The sequence below is a fragment of the Megalobrama amblycephala genome, linkage group LG11 (assembly GCF_018812025.1).
Source record: "Megalobrama amblycephala isolate DHTTF-2021 linkage group LG11, ASM1881202v1, whole genome shotgun sequence".
Lineage (NCBI taxonomy): Eukaryota > Metazoa > Chordata > Actinopteri > Cypriniformes > Xenocyprididae > Megalobrama > Megalobrama amblycephala.
In genome coordinates, this window is record NC_063054.1 from 10,818,439 (window position 1) to 10,837,921 (window position 19,483).

The 19,483-nt window shown below is 36.2% G+C and overlaps 1 protein-coding gene and 1 pseudogene across 2 annotated transcripts; one reads left to right on the forward strand and one right to left on the reverse strand.

Annotated features, from left to right (window-relative positions):
* The first annotated feature begins 316 nt into the window (after positions 1-316).
* Positions 317-4,615, forward strand: LOC125279133 (DNA replication licensing factor MCM3-like). 2 transcript variants are annotated; one of them, XM_048208662.1, is made up of 3 exons: positions 317-1,608; positions 3,678-3,804; positions 3,911-4,253. In XM_048208662.1, exons 1-3 carry the CDS (start codon positions 1,524-1,526, stop codon positions 4,104-4,106), a joined length of 408 nt encoding a protein of 135 aa, XP_048064619.1. In that variant the 5' UTR covers positions 317-1,523; the 3' UTR covers positions 4,107-4,253. The 2 variants fall into 2 exon arrangements, with proteins under 2 accessions (XP_048064619.1, XP_048064618.1); XM_048208661.1 differs by lacking the exon at positions 3,911-4,253 and adding an exon at positions 4,372-4,615 and having other exon boundaries at positions 334-1,608.
* Positions 4,616-4,831: 216 nt separating this feature from the next.
* On the reverse strand, positions 4,832-16,082 carry LOC125279134 (annotated as a pseudogene).
* Between the last annotated feature and the right edge of the window lie 3,401 nt (positions 16,083-19,483).

A 19,483-nucleotide genomic window follows, 5' to 3' on the forward strand; every position in this document is an offset into this window, starting at 1 on the left:
TTCTGACTTTTTTTCTCACAATCCTGAATTTTTCTCTCGCAATTCTTACTTAAATCACGCAATTCTGACTTTATATCACGCAATTCCAATTTTATAACTGGCAATTGTGACTTTATATATCGCAATTCTGAGAAAAAAAAAGTCAGAATTGTGAGATATATTTGCTGTTTCTTCATTTTTACTGCCTTATGGGATGTAAGTGTCTTCTTTAAAATAGGAAGGATTAAAGCAATAAGCCCCATGAAGCCTGTGGTTTACCATGGCTTCAGGGGGCTTTTTGCTTTCATAAAACGGTTACCACACAATACAACTATTAAAGCCAAAAAATATACTAACTTTCATGAAGTAATATCTTTAAAAGGCTTCCTTCCGCTGGAAAAAATAGTCCCTGACCATGAACAGCAACAGAAGTTACATTTATTATTCCATTAGATGCCGGTACCAAATGACTAATGCTTTGACTAGTTCTGTCAGTGTCAGCAGGGCGCCGGAAACCCATTAAATGTTAAAAGGACAAGATCGCTTCAGACATTCAAACAGATTTTTTATAATGAACATAGGACTGACCCGAAGGAAAATGCTAAATTTGAATGCAGGTTATACACTCGGTCACTCTATATTTCTTTTACAATACTCTTCAACATAATACATTAAGCTTCCAAGAACAAAATAAATAGAGAAGAAACATATGTTTACCATGTTGCTAAGAGTGGTTGCTAAGACAGACGCAGCAACATACACATTCAGTGGCGCAGCGATACTTATGTAATGTGATCAGCTGTATGTTTTTGGGAATTTTACAACGGCTTTGAACACGGCTCAACCAATCAGAATCAAGGGCCGGAACTATCTGTTTTCTAAAATTGTTTTTAAAGTATGACATTTTTGTAATGGAGGTTGATTTTACTCTTGAATAAAACGTTTTTGAATGATATGCTGTGAGGGGTACACATGACACAGTCACACATTTGATATTCTTGATGCTGCTGCTGTGCGCTGTAGCCAATTGCTCTGCATGTTGTTAGGATGACATTTAATAGGCCTACATTTTTAGGCTGGCCCGTATTCCAGCGCGATGCTTCAGTTTTAAGGTTCATCATGGTAAGGTATCTAGCTAAACAACTGTTTTACGATAGAAATGTTAAACGACGGACAGCAATGCAGTGATTTACTCGACTTTTTTGTAAAATGTTGCCATTTTGATTTTGAAACGAATATATAGGCTTGCGATTCTGATTCATGTAATTCGTTTGAATGTGATGAGACAAGAAACATTAACAGAGCCATTAACTAACCAAGTTAAAAATATTTTACACATATTTATAACATTTATTTTTTTACCATATAAATTTGATCTTTATGCATGAAATTATAACTGATATAAAGCTGGCTTTTAAATTTTTAGGAATAATCCTACTATATTCTTCACCCAGTATGATCAGTATAAGACCCCAGTGGAGAACATCGGGCTCCAGGATTCCTTGCTTTCCCGGTTTGATCTGCTCTTCATTGTTCTGGATCAGATGGATCCAGATAGCGATCGGGAGATCTCGGAGCATGTGCTGCGGATGCATCGATACAGAGTGCCGGGAGAGCAGGAGGGAGCAGGTGAGACTGCCATCTGGAGGCCAGAGCACAAACAGCACTGGAGATGTGTGCAGATTGGTGGTTATCAAACTTTTTTATTTTTTAGTTGGACTATTTTAGCCATAAAACAAATTGTTCACTAGCTAAGAAGTTAGACTGAACACTTGTACTGAATACACTGATTGATAACAGTTAGTTATGTTACTGAAGTGAGAGAAAATAAACACTATCAAGTATGTATTATATACGCTATCAATTATAATTTTATAATTTAATATCAATATTTTTCGTATAATATGTATTTTAGTGTATTAGATTAAATTCACTTTATTAAATGTTATTTATTAAATTGTTTTGTTTAAAAAGTTAAAGTTATTAAAGGATTAGTTAACTTTCAAATTAAAATTTCCTGATAATTTACTCACCCCCATGTCATCCAAGATGTTTATGTCTTTCTTTCTTCAGTCGAAAAGAAATTAAGGTTTTTGATGAAAACATTCCAGGATTTTTCTCCATAATAGTGGACTTCAATGGCCTCCAAACGGTTAAAGGTCAAAATTGCAGTTTACAGCGATACCAGACGAGAAATAAGGGTCTTATCTAGAGAAACCATCGCTCATTTTCTAACCATAAATGCTCATCTTGAACTTGCTCTCTTCTTCTTCTTCTTCTCTATTTGAATTCCAGCAGTGTAGACACTGCTAAGTGTATTACTGCCCTCCACAGGTCAAAGTTTGAACTAAACTGTCATATACAATATGCTTGTGCAAGTATATGACAATTAGTTCAAACTTTGACCTGTGGAGGGCAGTAATACACTTAACAGCGTCTACACTGCTGGAATTCTAATATGAGAGCTAGTTCAAGATGAGCATTTATGGTTAAAATGTATACATTTTATTATTATTTTTTTTTTAGAAAATGAGCGATGGTTTCTCTAGATAAGACCCTTATTCCTCGTCTGGGAGGCCATTGAAGTCCACTATATGGAGAAAAATCCTGGAATGTTTTCATCAAAAACCTTAATTTCTTTTTGAACGAAGAAAGAAAGACATGAACATCTTGGATGGCATGGGGGTGAGGAAATTATCAGAAAAAAATTATGTGAAAGAGAACTAATCCTTTAAATCACAAAGTAATAATTTTAATAATATATTTTTTTGAATATTTGTTTTTACTTTTAAACACTGCATCAGCGGTATGAAAAGTGATTCAATAGAACTCATGCTTGATCTGGGAAAAAAAATTAAAACATGCATGTTTTTAAAACATTTGCTAAGAGCAAATGTATATATACATTTAAAACATATAAAACAAATATATACATGCAAAAGCATCTAAGTCGTCTGACATTTTTCTTTGAAATGAACATTTTTCATCAGACTCCTATGTATAGGTTTCTATATACTGTAAGTACCAGGATTTCTGAATGGGATGAGGCTGGGATTTAGTGGGTTTGAAGTGAAAGTATTTGATGAACATATAGTATGTGCAGAAAGCAATCACTCAATATCATTATCTCATTTTTGACAGATGTGGCTGTTAGAGGCTTTTTTCATCAGACGTCTTGGAACGTTAAATAACAACAATAGAGAGGATATTTGTAAAACATAACATTATATGTCTCAAAACTCAACTTTTACTTAAAACTATTAAAATCATACCTGAGCACAAATACACACACACACCCTCAAATGCAATCATGCACACATATTCCTGTCATCGTATATGCCTACACTTTTATATGAGCTAATAAATATATGACCTAACTGTAGTGCTGGACACCATGCATGAAAGTGTTAAATTCTATAGTTTCAGATGGTGAAGTATGTATGTATGTATATGAGAGAGAAAGAATGATGCAAAATAAAAAAAATAAAACTTTTAAATGTACTTGTTTGTCTATGTGTATAGAGATGAAAATGTCAAATAATAATTTACTGAAAAAAAATGTAAATTTTATTTTGCATCATATACTTTCTCATATTATTATATTATATTATTATATTAGTGTGTGTTTGCTCTCGAGTTTTGAGCTTCAGAAGCTTTAGTCAGCTGTTACTCTCATTCTCTCATGTCTGTACCAACAGCAATGCCGCTGGGAAGTACAGTAGACGTATTCGCCACAGACGACCCAAACATCACAGAAGCAGCTGAGCAGGAGCTACAGATCTATGAGAAAAAAGACACTGTCCTGCATGGCCACAGGAAGAAAAAGTACATCTCTCTTCACTTAGATTTAATTTCCTTAGAAAGTGTGTAACAAAGTCAGTCTACCGTAATCCATTGGGTTTCTGTGGTGCTCACCATAATCATTTGAAAGGGAGAAGGTTGTTACCATGGAGTTCATCAGGAAGTACATCCATGTTGCTAAGCTGGTGAAGCCGGTCCTGACGCAGGAGGCTTCGGACTACATAGCAGAAGAGTATTCCAGTTATATATTACAGTTATTCCACCAGACTACACTTGGGTTCTCTCACTCTCTTCCCCAATTCCACTGTGGAAAACTGTCAAAATGATAGTTTATATTGAAGTGTTTTATAATTTTGTAAATAACAAAGTGTGAAAAATGTTGGGAAAAAAGTCTGCTCCTTGACTTAGATATGTCCAACTCTGTCTATCCAGCAGCGGTGAAGATGTTAATAATAAATTAGAATTGAATTGGTTCTTCTCCTTTTGTATTTCCACTCCCTCACTATTTTGTTTTAGTCAATTCAACAGGCACATTAGATACGGAGACTGACTTTTGACAGCGTTTCATGTGACCTTTTGCAACATTTTTAGATTGAAAGTCTTCAAGGCGGTTCTACTGAAGGCCTTCAAGGTGACCCGGTCTCAGTCTGTGGCAGTGCCTGATCTTCTGACTCACATTAACAAAGGCCAGGACGAGGAGTTTGACCAGACCGAGATTAACCTTCTGCTGGAGCGCATGCAGGATGACAACCAGGTCATGCTCTCAGAGAACGTGGTGTTTCTCATCTAAAGGATTGTCAATGGACAGCTGCAGCTTTTGTGAATTCAGAAATGTAGATTAACACTGCAATTCATTTATATGCCAGCACTTTATTACAGAGAGTAACAAATTACTAATAAATTGTGTGAGCATTAATGGTTGAGTATATATATTTTTGATCAATTTATTTATTTATTTAGGTTGAGTCATACACTTTAAAGGCCAAGTTATGATTCAGTAGATCCAGCTCAGTAATGAAGGGCATGATATTCATCCTTTGCATTCATGACGTCATTTATGATCCTGCTTTTTAGTCCACTCTTCTTTTAAATTGGACTTTTTTTGGTTCTGTAAGAGAGAAATCAGTATAATGGGAGTTAGACGCATTTATATTTGATAATGGTACAGTTGTCAGGTGTGGAAAGAAGAAAACGGAGTTGTGTATATGGACACTCACAACCATCTGTCCTCTCCGGCTCAATATCCCTGTCTCTTCCCATCTGTCGTCTTCTCCTTCGCACGTAGAACACTGAATTTCGCAAGGAAGACCAAGGAAACATGACCGGCTCCCACAAAAGACATTTGACTGCCACTGTTGCTGTAGAGCTTTCCAACTGGAGTTCCTCAATCTCTAAACCGCAGATCTCTGAATTCCTGTATCTCAAAATCTCTCTTGAATTGAGGCTCCAAAATGTCCAGTCACATCTATTGACAGAGTTAAAGTATTCATACTTAAGTCTACTTCTGTCATATATCATAGGAATTTCACAGGAATGGAATTAAAAACTTGCTGCTCACAAACCTTCAAGGGCAGAGGAGGAAGATGGACATCATCTCCTTTAATGAAGCTTCGGCTCTTCAGACGATCATGTGTGATGTAACTGCTGGTACCATAACCGGGTCCCCGGTAATATCGACTGCCATCTTGTGTTCAGTGACTAGACTGCCTACTTTCCGTGGGTCATCCCAGAAATACTTCCACATTACCCATGGCTGTGTAAAGAGAGAACATGATAATATTTATAAAGCATGTCTTGTCGTTTACCTCTAAAGGCTATGTCTACATTAATCTGGATAGATTTGTCTTTTTCTTTAAATTGTGGCCTTCTGTTTTTCATTTTACATCATGAACATGCTTTCCCATGGGTAAATCTGACGTTTTCACATTTCTAGTTTGAACTGAAAATGGACGTATTCTAAAATGACAATGCATGTTTAGTCATGTGATGCATTTTGTAACCATAGATCATCTATGGTTATACCGCCATTGTTGTGCTTGCTATTCATTTTCATAGTGTTACTTTACAAACTTCAAATTACATTCCTGCAAAGATAAAAACAGTCCTGCGGCAGAACATAAGGGCAATCTGCTGTATTAGTACATGAAATACTGTTGTAATAATTAAACATTAAATTGCACAAATAAATACTTTATGGTATTTGAATAGGCAAATCACTTTAGTCTATGTTTGGATGCTTTTGCAGCTGATTATTCATATGTCCCAATGTTCATACTAATAAGCAAAAGTTTTTCTAGACCCTAATTAATGGAGTGTGTAGATCTCCTGTATCCTATCATGTAGGAATGACACAGCATGGCCATTTTCCAGGATGACAAGATTCATCAGGCTCTACTGTGAACAGAATGCGTTGGGAGGGAGCATGAATGAATAATTTCACACATGAATTGGCAGCCTTTGAGTCCAGACCTTATTTATTGAAAGTCTTTGGCATGTGCTGGAGGATGACTTTACAGAGTGCTCACCTCTTACATTTGTCAATACAAGATCTTAGAATTGATGCACCTCTTGATGGAAATAAATTTTAAATGATGTTATTTCCATCAAGAGGTGCAAGTCAAGTTTTTGGTCAAGATCTACTCCAGCAATGCAAAAGACTTTCTTTTAATGTAACACATTACTTTTCATAAAAAGTAACCAAGTAACGCAATTAGTTACTGTTTTAGGGAGTAACGCAATATTGTAATGCATTAATTTAAAAGTAACTTTCCCCAACACTGAATGTATTATGTTACTTTTTCCTCACCTGGGCTTGCTTTTTTTTTAATAACATATAAAAGATCTACTTAATAACATATAAAAGATCTACTTTTGGCCTTTTCACACCAAAAGTGAAATGAATAAGCCTCAGGCTGAAGGAAATGCAAATTCATGCCTGTACAGTAGAGGGCGCAGCTCAAACAAACCTTTCAGTTGTGCTGCCATTCTGGATTACTGAAGAATAGGACGCAGTCAAAAAAATAGGAAGAAAAAAAGTAACCCAGACATTTTGTTGTAAATTTAAAAGTAATGCATTACTTTACTTGTTACTTGAAAAAAAAGTAATCCGATTGCGTAACCCTCAACACTGGCTGCTTTCATGCCTGTTTATATCTTACAGTCAGTGGAGGTCTTGGCTGGATCAGTAGTGACCATCCTTATGTTGTTCATGCGGTGTTGGATGTCTGGATTCTGGTCCATCAGCTCTATGGATGCCTGTCGCCATGGACACGGCCATTGGAGATTATCATCATAAGGTCCAGAGGTCAAGTGGAGGTAGATTGCCATATTATCTGGGCTATTCTGCAAGCCATTAATGTACAAACCAATCTGAAACGAGTAACCATCTGGGGATAAGAAGCGGGGGCTGTAGGTTGCGGTGCCAACAGCAGTTGTAGCAAGAAGACTGGTAAAATCACGAATGCGCCAAGTGTACTGAGGACACTGGGTCTCCGAGAGGTTGATGTCATCCAGAGACAGGCCACCCTTTGATGCGTCTCTTCCTTTAACTCCTTCAAACACCACTCTGAATTTATCAGAGACATCCAGCGTCACATGGTGTAGTTCCCAGGAGTCTTTAAGTCCACCTAAATAGAACAAGTATACATTACCCACAGCCTAACAATTTATCCTTAAGGTGTGGTCACTAAATTTTACAGAAGTCACTTTTAAATAAGGGTGTAACAGTAGACAAACATGACGGTTTGGTACGTACCTCTTTATTGAAGTCATGGTTCAGTACGGGTTTAGTACAGCAGGGGGGAGAACTCATTAAATTGCTTTTTTTTTCTCTTATTGTTATATTAAACAGTGGCTTATTCAACAAATTGTCTCTTTAAATAAATTCAATTATAATCAATATTTTCTTGAGGATAAAAAAATCTATCTCAGCTAATGTGGGAAATTATGCAGGGAGCCCTTTCTTGCATATTACTATAATATTAAAGGATATAAATTAACAACAGAGCCCAAACTATTCAATTCAGTTGCTATTTATTTTTAGATATAATAATCAACACTCTAGTGAAGTTACATGCTGTGGACACTAAATGACTTGCCTGAGGTAGATGTAATGCTACGTGAGATATTACTCTTAAGCTGTTTTATTGATGTATTTCTGTGGGTGAAACACTGGTTGAGAGATTACACAAAAAACATATCTATGCATAGATCGTCTGTTCTTCTTCTGTGCTTTTTCCTGTTGTGGCGGTTAGCAAACAGTGTTGCATTACCGTGTGCGCCCCCTTCTGGATTGGAGAGTTTGCTTGTGACTGACTGCATTTGTCGTCTGACTGCATGTACCGAACCTTGACTTCTGTACCGTGACCGTTCGGGATGAACACATGTACCATTACACCCAATTACAAACCAAGCAGCTTTCTGTTGGTCAGTGCCTCAAATTCATGTAACCAACTTGAACACAAGTCAAACATTTGTGGAGAACTTTTTCACCCCCACACAAAACTCCCAAATGTGTGGATCCATATTGGAATGAATAGATTTTCGGAGTCAAATTTAAAAAAGTCTACTGTTAATAGTGAGAGATGTGTGGATCAACATCTTTGATTCCTATTGGAATGAACACCTGCGAAATTTTGCTGAGCAATGGTACATGTGACCAGACCTTTAAAGTTAAATAGTTATTTATTTGGCATTTTAAATATTTAGATTTATTACCACTGATCTTCTGAATGAGTCTCAGTTCTCCTTTGGGGTTTTCAGCGGTGTATTCGCGCACCCAGATGTTTAGCTGGTCATCAGCGCCCCCACTGCTGTAATGATAGAACTGCAGGCATTGGGAGCGTCTTTTGGGGTAAAAGAGGCGACTTTCCAGGTAAGCCTTGTCTCCTTGGGTACCTGTGGCTGTGCTGAAATGCATGAAGTACCCAACCCCTGTAAAAGTATAAACTTTATTAAATAATAGGTTACTAAGTCTTGTCACTTTCTCACATCTCTTTGAACCTTATAATGGAGATTAAAGATCATTTTACATGTCATTATATCATCCCTTGACAAGAAAAGGCTAGGGAAGGTCAAAGAATGATATTTCCTTATAGTGTCAGTAAAATATGTTTATCATGAAGACCAAAGTGCCACCATAATATCATAAAAGAGTTATCAATTCAGGATTGTGGACTATGAATTATTAAACTTTTTCCACAGTGGTGGTATACCAGTGAACAGACAACATTTAATAAACAAATATGTTTTCCACATAAGTTTTGGAAGATCATTTTTAGTCCATCTCTGCAAGACGGACATTTCAGGATAAGAGATGGACTAAAAGTGAACTCCCACACCTTACTGCCAGATTCTGGAAGATAAATTCTTCAAACAGTGGTGCAAGAGGATGTGGTGCTGGTCCTTCAGGAGAAACTCTCAAGCTGTCTGTCTATAAGGCCTATAAAAACCCAGTCTTAATGTATTTTATAACACTTCAGCTTGTGATTCTTATTAAGAGCGGGTCATTTTTTAGGATTCTTTAGCTAACCTAAGTCTCTGAGATCCTGACACCTTGCACTTCTGGAGACTCCAGGTAGGTTGCAGTTCTGGAAAATGGTGGCGCTGGAGACTAAAGGGTTCCTGATGGTTTCACACTTAATTCTTCACCTTAATTCTTCATTATTTTGCAGTTAACATGTGTCTTTTCTTTTCCACCTGTTTTTGTATGACCCCGCTGACCCAATGAGCATTTTGCTTTCCATTGGTCATGCTTTAACTTTGCAATTTCTAGTATTGCATTCGTATTGCGTCCTTCTCATGAGCATTTAATCATTTTTGACTTTTCAGTCTGAGTTAAATCTCTTTTTTGGCTCATTTTGCCAGTTAAATAAAACCTGCCTAATAATTCTGCACACCTGAATATAAGGCATTTTTCATTTCCAGCCTTCATGAACAATTATATATCACTTATAAATGATTAAAAACAATATTAATAGTAGTTATTAAGATTGATGTGGATTGGAATTGGTCAAATGTGCTTGGAAAAAAAATATGATCAGAAAATCAACTTGCCTAATAATTCTGCACACAGTGTATATATATATATATATAAAACTTACAATAATGTACATTCTTAACTGTGTGCTAAATTACCTTGGCAAAAAGATGCAAATAATAGTGACTGACAACGGACATTTTTTTCTTTTACAGTTGAAGTAAATTTAGCAAAAATATTTTATCATTTTGCAAACATTATGGGAACGCAACTTTTGAATGTTCTTTGAAACAAGTAGTAATATTTAACATTTTGAGAACATTATTAAACACTAGATAACTTTCAACTAGCATTCTATTAACTTTACTCGAAGAACAGTACGCACAAAGAGAAGTATGTCCATTTCTATAAAATTCATAAAACAGTAGTAGGCCTAACTGGATGACCTACTACTTCTGGCGCATGTGATTAACACTTTACTATCCCATGAGTCCACAGGAGAGGGTTTGTGAATGGCAGTGAAGCGACGTAACTGATGACAAAGTAAATTTCAAACAAAATGTAGTACCTAGACATTATGCGAATTTGGACGCAGCTAATCAGATGATATTTGAGGTTACCTTATGGGGATTTTGGACCAATGAGATTTCACAATGGGCGGGGCTACCCGGTACGATGGCACATAAATGGAAACCTAAGTTCTGTTAGCTCACTTGCAAGAAGTTTCATTGCCAGTTATGTAGCTCCAAAAAATTCATTGGGTTGAATCCTGCTTTTGTGTTTATGGGTGTTCATATACCTTGACATTGACCCAGAGTGGTGTAGTCTGTCGTCGGACCGGCTTCTACAGTTTGTACACGAGACCACTTGGCATTTCCACCATCTCCCTGGATCATACCACAGATATTTGGTTCCTCAAAGTGGCAAGAGTCCAGAAAAGTTGAGGTTTTAGCTGGAAGAATTTTGAAAGATAATTTAGAGATGAGTGAGAGAAGCCAAGTTTTGAGCATAAAATGAGCAAGCAGTCTTTATCTTATCATTCAGACTAATTTCAATAAATGTATTAAAAATGAATGGAGGATTATTTAGCCAGTCAAGGTCTCCCACATAAAGTGTGTTATAAAGTGTAATCATAAACTTACTACAATTGTATAGCCTGTTTAGCTTGAGCAGGTCACTGTCACTAAACTCCATGCGTTGACCAATCACATCCAAGAATTCTGGTATCTTGGTAACGATGGTTGGCTCTTGGTCTTTGTTGAAGGAAGTCTTACTGTAGTGCATGACCGAACCGTAATCATAAGGCACACCGAGAGAGCTTGAAACCGTTTCATCATATGAATTGAAGTTGTGCTCTTTACCTATGTGAGAATCAAACCATGTTTGGCAAGACAGAATGATATCACTAAAAAGAGATTTATTATTTGATGGCATGAATTGATACATATGTTTATCAATTCATTTATTACCCTGTTCAATCTGGTCCCACACTATGGTGACGTAGTCGTCTCTGTCAGATCTGGACTGCTCGTGCCAGAAACCCAACGCATGCAGAAACTCATGCTCCACTGTTCCTAAACGGTCACAGTTTGAACCAATTGACAACTCCTGTTTCCCCATCTGTCGGTTCCCCACCTTTGAGTAACATCTGGAACAGAGAAAAATCCTTTCATGCTGCTGCAAAAATAATGTTGCAAAAAGTCTTTCATACTGTTGCAGCTTCTACATGCGTCACGTTCCCGTTCATTCCCGGACTATATTTCCCACAAAAACTCCCTGGCAATCACCTGCACTCACTTCACCAATCGGTAATCACCACACCCAGCTGCAGCATATTATCTGGACTATTTAAACCATTCACACACTCACATACTTTGCGATTTCTTGTTAACTTTGGTTACATTACTGAGCGTTCTTGATTCTAGTTTGTTTGCCTGTTTCTGATCCTGTCTGTTCCCCGTATACGATACTCTGCTGCCTGCCCTTTGGACCTTTTGCTCTGTTTTGGATTTACGTTTGTTATCTGCCAGCCCTGACCCTTTGCCTGTTCCTCGACTATTACCATGAGTCCCGCGTCGTTACAACATGCCTGAAAAGTTCTAAAATGCTATTACTGGTCTAAAATATAGAGCACAATATGTTCCATCCAACATATGTGAATATAATTTTGATTGAGTGTAATGTGTGAAGTTTCCTCACCCGCTGCCTTTAAATACAAAAATGTAGTTTGGCTCTCCAGTCCAGGGTTTGAAGTCAATACAGGTCTTGAGTCTGTATTGCTCAAATGCTTTCAGTATCACACCTTTGGCATTGATTTCTGTTGAAAATTACATGAGAATGAGAGAACGAGCATGTAAAGAGAGAAAGGCAGGGAGGGAGAGATTTTAAAAGATTTAGTCAGAATGAGAATGTCAGATAAAGATCAAAGTATTTATTCAGCGGAACTGAATCAGTTATTATAGATTCACCTACCGAGGCTGCTGTCGAGGAAGTACGGCACAGTGGTAGGCCAGAGATATTGTTCACCCAGAATACTGTTTCTGCCTTCTCCCTGTTAAACACAAACCAAACATGGATAAATCTTAATTTACACATCCCTGTTATTTCATGTGCAAGTAACTTGTTTTTAGCCTTTATTTTATTTTACATAACTATATTTACACGTCCTAAATTTTAGTTAAAAACCTCATAGAAAATTAATAATAATAATAATAATAATAATAATAATAATAATTGCTATTATTATTATTAAAGCTGCAAGCAGCCATTAAGGGACCAAGCACAAAGAAGCAAGCAAGAAGTGAAATCATCAGTAAAATACAGCATTTTATTTCATATACTTTATTGTAGTTAGTGGCAATCTAATTATTAGTGGCAATATAATTAGAATATCGTGAAAAAGTTCATTTTTTTATTATAAATTATTTTTAAAAATGAAACTTTCATATATTCTAGATTCCCTACATGTAAAGTAAAACATTTCAAAAGTTTTTTTTTTTTTTTTTTTTTTTTTAATTTTGATGATTAGAGCGTACAGCTCATGAAAGTCCAAAATCCAGTATCTCAAAATATTAGAATATTTACATTTGAGTTTCATTAAATGACCATCCCTACAGTATAAATTTCGGGTATCTCTTGTTCTTTGAAACCACACTAATGGGGAAGACTGCTGACTTAGCAATGGTCCAGGAGACAATCATTGACACCCTCCACAAAGAGAGTAAGTCACAGATGGTCATTACTGAATGTGGTGGCTGTTTACAGAGTGATGTATCAAAGCATATTAAATGCAAAGTTGACTAGAAGGAAGAAATTAGGTAGGCAAAGGTGCACAAGCAACAGGGATGACCACAAGCTTGAGAATACTGTCAAGTAAAGCCGATTCAGACACTTGGGAGAGCTTCACAATGAGTAGAATGAAGCCGGAGTCAGCGCATCAAGAGCCACCACACTCAGACATCTTCAGGAAAAGGACTACCAAGCCACTTCTGAAACAGAAACAACGTCAGAAGCATCTTATCTGGGCTAAGGAGAAAAAGAACTGGGCAGTGAACAGTGGTCGAAAGTCCTCTTTTCAGATAAAAGTAAATTTAGCATTTCATGTTGAAATCATGGTCCCAGAGTCTGAAGGAAGACTGGAGAGGCACAGAATCCAAGCTGCTTGAAGTCTAGTGGGAAGTTTCTGAAGTTAGTAATGATTTGGGGGGCCGTGACGTCTGCTGGTGTTGGTCCATTGTGTTTTATCAAGTGCAAAGTCAATGCAGCCATCTTCCAGGAGATTTTGGAGCACTTTATGCTTCCATCTGCTGACAAGCTTTATGGAGATACTGATTTCCTTTTCCAGCAGGACTTTAGCACCTGCCCACAGTGCAAAAACCACTTCCAAGTGGTTTGCTGACCATGATATTACTGTGCTTTATTGGCCAGCCAACATGCCTGACCCCTGAATCTATGGGATATTTTCAAGAGAAAGATGAGAAACAGTCGATCCAACAATATACAGATGATCTGAAGGCTCAGTAGTGCCTCAGCAGTGCCACAGGCTGATCACTTCCATGCCACACTTCACTGATGCTGTCATTTGTGGTAGAGCAAGTCATTTGCTGTAATATGTGCTGCAGACCAAGTATTGAGTGTACAAATGAACATGCTTTAAAGAACTTGAACTTTTCTGTTTTGAAAATCCATTTTTTGATTGATCTTAGGAAATATTCTAATATTTTGAGATACTAGATTTTGGATTTTCATGAGCTGTACGCTCTAATCATCAGAATTTAAAAAAAAACGTTTGAAATGTTTTACTTTACATGTAGGGAATCTAGAATATATGAAAGTTTCATTTTTAAAAATAATTTACAATAAAAAAATGAACTTTTTCACAATATTCTAATTATATGACCAGCACCTGTATATGTATGAGTATATAATAAATGACCCATGCACGACTTTGATTGCATTTTTTTTTTCCTGTAGCTCAGTGGTTAGAGCATGGCACTAGCAATGCCAAGGTCATGGGTTCAATCCCAGGGATTGCACATACTAAAAATACAAATTAATAGTATAATGCAATGCAAGTCGCTTTGGATAAAAGCATCAGCCAAATGCATAAATGTAAATGTAAATGTAAATGTCTCTTACTATCAAAATTTTGGCATTTGGCACCTATGTTTCCAAATTTCCTACAGTGGTTTCGTCTCGATCAGACTAACAGTTTAGAAGATATTCACGAACGTTGTTTTAAAGCTAAGTGGCACTGTCTCAAAACTTCTCAGGCTCCTTCAGGGCATCGTGCTGATGACCCATACTGAGTTTCAAAATGATACGCTAAAGCATTCAAAAAAAATTTGAGCATTTTGCTACAAAATGCAAAAAGGCTGATGCCCAAAATGGCTGATATGGTAAAATTGGATATCATTCAAGTCAACATGCTGCCCTGAATCTAACAAGACCAAACCTTTTGGAAGTTATAAGCAAAAATATAAATTTTGCTATCTCCGGACCAATAGGTGGCGCTGTGCTGAAATGCAGCATGTAGCCTCAGGTCATGCTTGTGATGACATGTACCAAGTTTGGTCAGAATATGCTAAAGCATTGCAGAGATATAGCCTCATGTCCAATTTGGCATGCTTGAATTTGTTTGCGCATTATTCGAGAATGGTTCAGCATAGTCTGAAGATGATCTGTTTTTCATGAAAATTGGAGCAACCGTCTAGGAGGAGTAGGTTTTTTGGCAGGAATCAGAGGGAAAAAGAATTTTGCTTCTTACCCTTATGGTTCAAAAGTTATTAGCATAAACATGAGTGAAAATTTGGACAAGTGGTGGCGCTAGAGAGTTTGATGTAGAAACACCAAATGTGCTGTAGATAATGTTGGGACTGTCCTCTATTAGTGTGCCAAATTTCATAACTTTCCCACAAGCGGTTTTGTGGGCGGCATTAGACTCCCAGAGTGGAAGAATAATAATAAGAAGAACGTCAACAGATACAATAGGTGCCATCGCACCTTCAGTGCTTGACCCCTAATAATAAAAACATCTTTAATATTTAGTTTGACATCCTGATGTTTATGTTACAGTTTCTGGTTAAGCATCTCCTAAAACTTTATAAAAGTCCTATTTTGTAGCCTGTGAGAATGTGTTTTATCAAACACTGACCTTCTCTATCAGAATGTCTCCTTCCACCAGGTTAAGTCCTGCCTCTGTTGAACAACACAGCAGTTACTGCAGAAGTGGTTTCGAAATAATGCTACAGATTAAAGACACATATTAATGTTTCCACAAACCTTCATTTATTTCAAATATATCCAGGTCTTTTCCATTATCTACATCAATCTCCGTTTCACCTATGAAAAAAGTCAAAATCCAGAGCATACAATATAAAATCCTTTAAAATTAAATGTTATTTTGAGAGAATGTGATTATTATGACTCACCTGACAGTGAAGATGTTGGCTTTGAAAGAAAACATTTGAGGAAAAAGTGTCAAAGTGCACATTTACATCAGTAAATTATTACAGTGCAAGCCTTGATCTTGTATAACCTACTATTATGAAACCAGTCCTGAACAGGATCGATACATTTGAATACAACTAAACTAGCTGTGCTCTAAAATATGATTATTTGCTTTTTCTTAGCATGCATTATTCAACATATGATCACAAGATTGTGGTTTTCTATGACATCTACACCACAAAGTACTGGATTCTGGACTCACCAAACACAGAGCCGTGGCACATACGGACAGAATGAGAAATGTATGAAGAGAAGCCATGAGATCTCTTTACTCTGAGCTCTTCTAAACATCAGTGAGTTGTGTTCATAGAGCAAATATTTATAGCGCAAAAAGAGCTTGGTCTGCAATGATAAGAGCCTGCAGCTGATAGGATATGATTTCGATAAAAGTAATTATTGATAATGACATGGCTAAAGGTTTATAGCTTAATTGCAAACTATCTTATAAACACTTTCTTAAAGTCCCGCTGTGCTGAAAATCAAGTTTAATGTTGTTTGTATGTCTATGTGGTGTTTTAATCTGCTTTAACTCAGGGGCGTCAAACTCATTTTAGGTTGAAGGCCGGATGGGAAAAAATGTAACCATGTGCGGGCAGTTGCATTAATATTAACCATACAAACTACACATTAATTTGCAAGAAAAAAAAATTAACATTAATCTTTGATGTTAATTTCAACATTTACTAATACATTAAAATCTTGTTAACATTAGTTAATGCACTGTGAACTAACATGAACAAACAATGAACAACTGTATTTTCATTAACTAGCATTAACAAAGATTAGTAAATACAGTAACAAATCTATTGCTCATGGTTAGTTCATGTTAGTTAATACATTAACTAATGCTGATTCAATGTTTATTATTATGATTATGATTTATTATTATGATGATGCACCAATTTTTATTCTATTAATTAATTATTTATGGCAAATTTGATACTGATTGCCTTTTTTTTTTTTCTTTAAGCAAATGTATTTGTTATTTGATTTATAACAGGCCAAACTGTATGTGTAGCCATTTAGTATACAGGCATCACTGAATTTTGAGCATGAGCAGTTGTTTTTGATTTAAATTAGATTGTATAATTTCAAGATTTACAGAAAAAAACAGCATGGTCTGACTTTATAGCTTAGTGAAATTAGGCTACATAAAACGCACAAAACAGAAATGCAAAATGAAAATGCAAATTCACTCTCTGACAGTAGGTGGCGCTTGTGGAACAGCAGCGATATAGCGTTTCCTTGGTTACCGCTGTACACAAAGCAGCGCTGCGCTTATAAAATAGGCTACTTAAACAGAGATCGAAACTTTCTGAAGACAGTTCCCTTTTAATTTACATTCATATAAAAACCCAATTCAAGATTTATATTTTTCTTCCTATATTACACAAACAGTTAGCTTGGCCTGGTACAGTATTTGCTCTGCTGCCTCATCTGTGTTCAGCATGTGGCCGTGTTTACGTCATGTTTACAGACTTTGTAATATTTCCACACAAATGACAGTTTGGGAAATGATTGCAAAGCAGTTTGTTTGCAAGTCCAGAATAGATATTGGCCAAAATAAAACCGTTCGGATTTATAGCCGGATGGTGGACCATGCATAACTGTTTTTCTTGTTTGTTTTTTTTTTTTTTTTTTTTTTAATTATTGTTCAAATCATCCCGTATGTTTGACACCCCTGTTTTAAGTCAAACCATGTGCAAATTCATGAGTCAACACCATTGCTGAGTATTTTCTCTTTCAAACTGCAGTGATCTAGAGTTTTAAAAATGAGGTTTAAAATCACTGGTGTTTCTGACGTCACAAACAACCTTGTAACCAATCATGTCAATGTATGGGCGGGCTTTAGCATATCATTAACTCTGACCGCTCTGAAGCAGGAGAGTTGGTTATCTCGGCGTATTTTTCTGTTGATATGAAAAATCGTGTAGATTTAGCAATATAACGGGTGTATGATGTATATAACGATGTTATGATGAACTTTCTCCACTGACGTTCTGAGTTGTTAAAGCGTTTCTACGGATAATGATCGTTATAAGACAGCTGTCTGACTCTGAGATGACAAACGGAATGTAAAACATTAGCAACACATTATTAGTTGTTTGATAATGTAGTTAAAGGTGCCATAGAATGGAAAATTGAATTTACCTCGGCATAGTTGAATAACAAGAGTTCAGTACATGGAAATGACATACAGTGAGTCTCAAACACCATTGTTTCCTCCTTCTTATATAAATCTCATTAGTTTAAAAGACCTCAGAAGAACAGGCGAATCTCAACATAACACCGACTGTTACGTAACAGTCGGGATCATTAATATGTACGCCCCCAATATTTGCATATGCCAGCTCATGTTCAAGGCATTACACAAGGCAGTATTAACATCTGGATCTGTGCACAGCTGAATCATCAGACTAGGTAAGCAAGCGAAGACAATAGCGAAAAATGGCAGATGGAGCAATAATAACTGACATGATCCATGATATCTTGATATTTTTAGTGATATTTGTAAATTGTCTTTCTAAATGTTTTGTTAGCATGTTGCTAATGTACTGTTAAATGTGGTTAAAGTTACCATCGTTTCTTACTGTATTCACGGAGACCAGACTGTCGTTATTTTCATTTTTAAACACTTGCAGTCTAATGCATAAACACAACTTCATTCTTTATAAATCTCTCCAACAGTGTGTAATGTTAGCTTTAGCCACAGAGCATAGCCTCAAACTCATTCAGAATCAAATGTAAACATCCAAATAAATTCTGTACTTACATGATCCCTGAAACTTCACAGACACATTCAGGGGGCACCTAGACTTATGTTACATCTTGTAAAAAAACGTTCTAGGGCACCTTTAAGCAAAAGGCTAATCATATTAATTAGCGTTTACCTCAGTAAGTTGCCGAGTGGATCTCTGAGCTCATGCGAGTGGGTGGAGGCGGGGCTAATTAACATATTCATAGAACCCCGTATATTAAATGAAGCAAGGAGTTACTTTCAAGCTATTTTAAAGCATATGAAGAAAAAAATCACAGGAAAAATGTTTAAATATGCCATTTTGGTGATCAAAGTTGAATTCATGGGATAAAATGATTGACTACAGGGGGACTTTAAGTCTGCAAGTGATAAAAAATGCTCCTTTTCACAGTAGAATGTTGTTTCAGTAGAATCTTTTATTACACAAATTATACATTTTTTTTTCACATTGGGATGCAGACCTTGAAGTCATTCAAATGATTCATTCAAACATTATCCCACAGGTATAATACATCCTAAATCCCACATAAAATGTATAAGATATCTTATATCTTAAAAAGAAAGTGCAAGAGCAGCTAAATTGTGCAAAATGTTTTCAGCAAATAACTCTTTACAGGCATGATGAAGTATCAGAGAGAATGAAAATGTGAAAATAGTACAACTTCAATTTATATGATGAAATGGTGTCATATGAAAATACAACACCACTTAAATCATAATCAACAATTTTCTGTTCCTTTAATAGCAGTTCAATCAAAATGTATCAATCAAAAAATGTTAAAATGTTTTAGTTCATATTGGTAAAATTGTTCAATATCACATCTTCAGTATACCTTATCTTTCACTGGTGTCTCAGCTGTTGTTCACGATTATGCCATAATCTTGTTTACAAGCTTTTTTTTAGATGCTGTGCAGAAAAAACCCTGAGAACTGTGTAGTCATATTTCTGAAAATGAGCT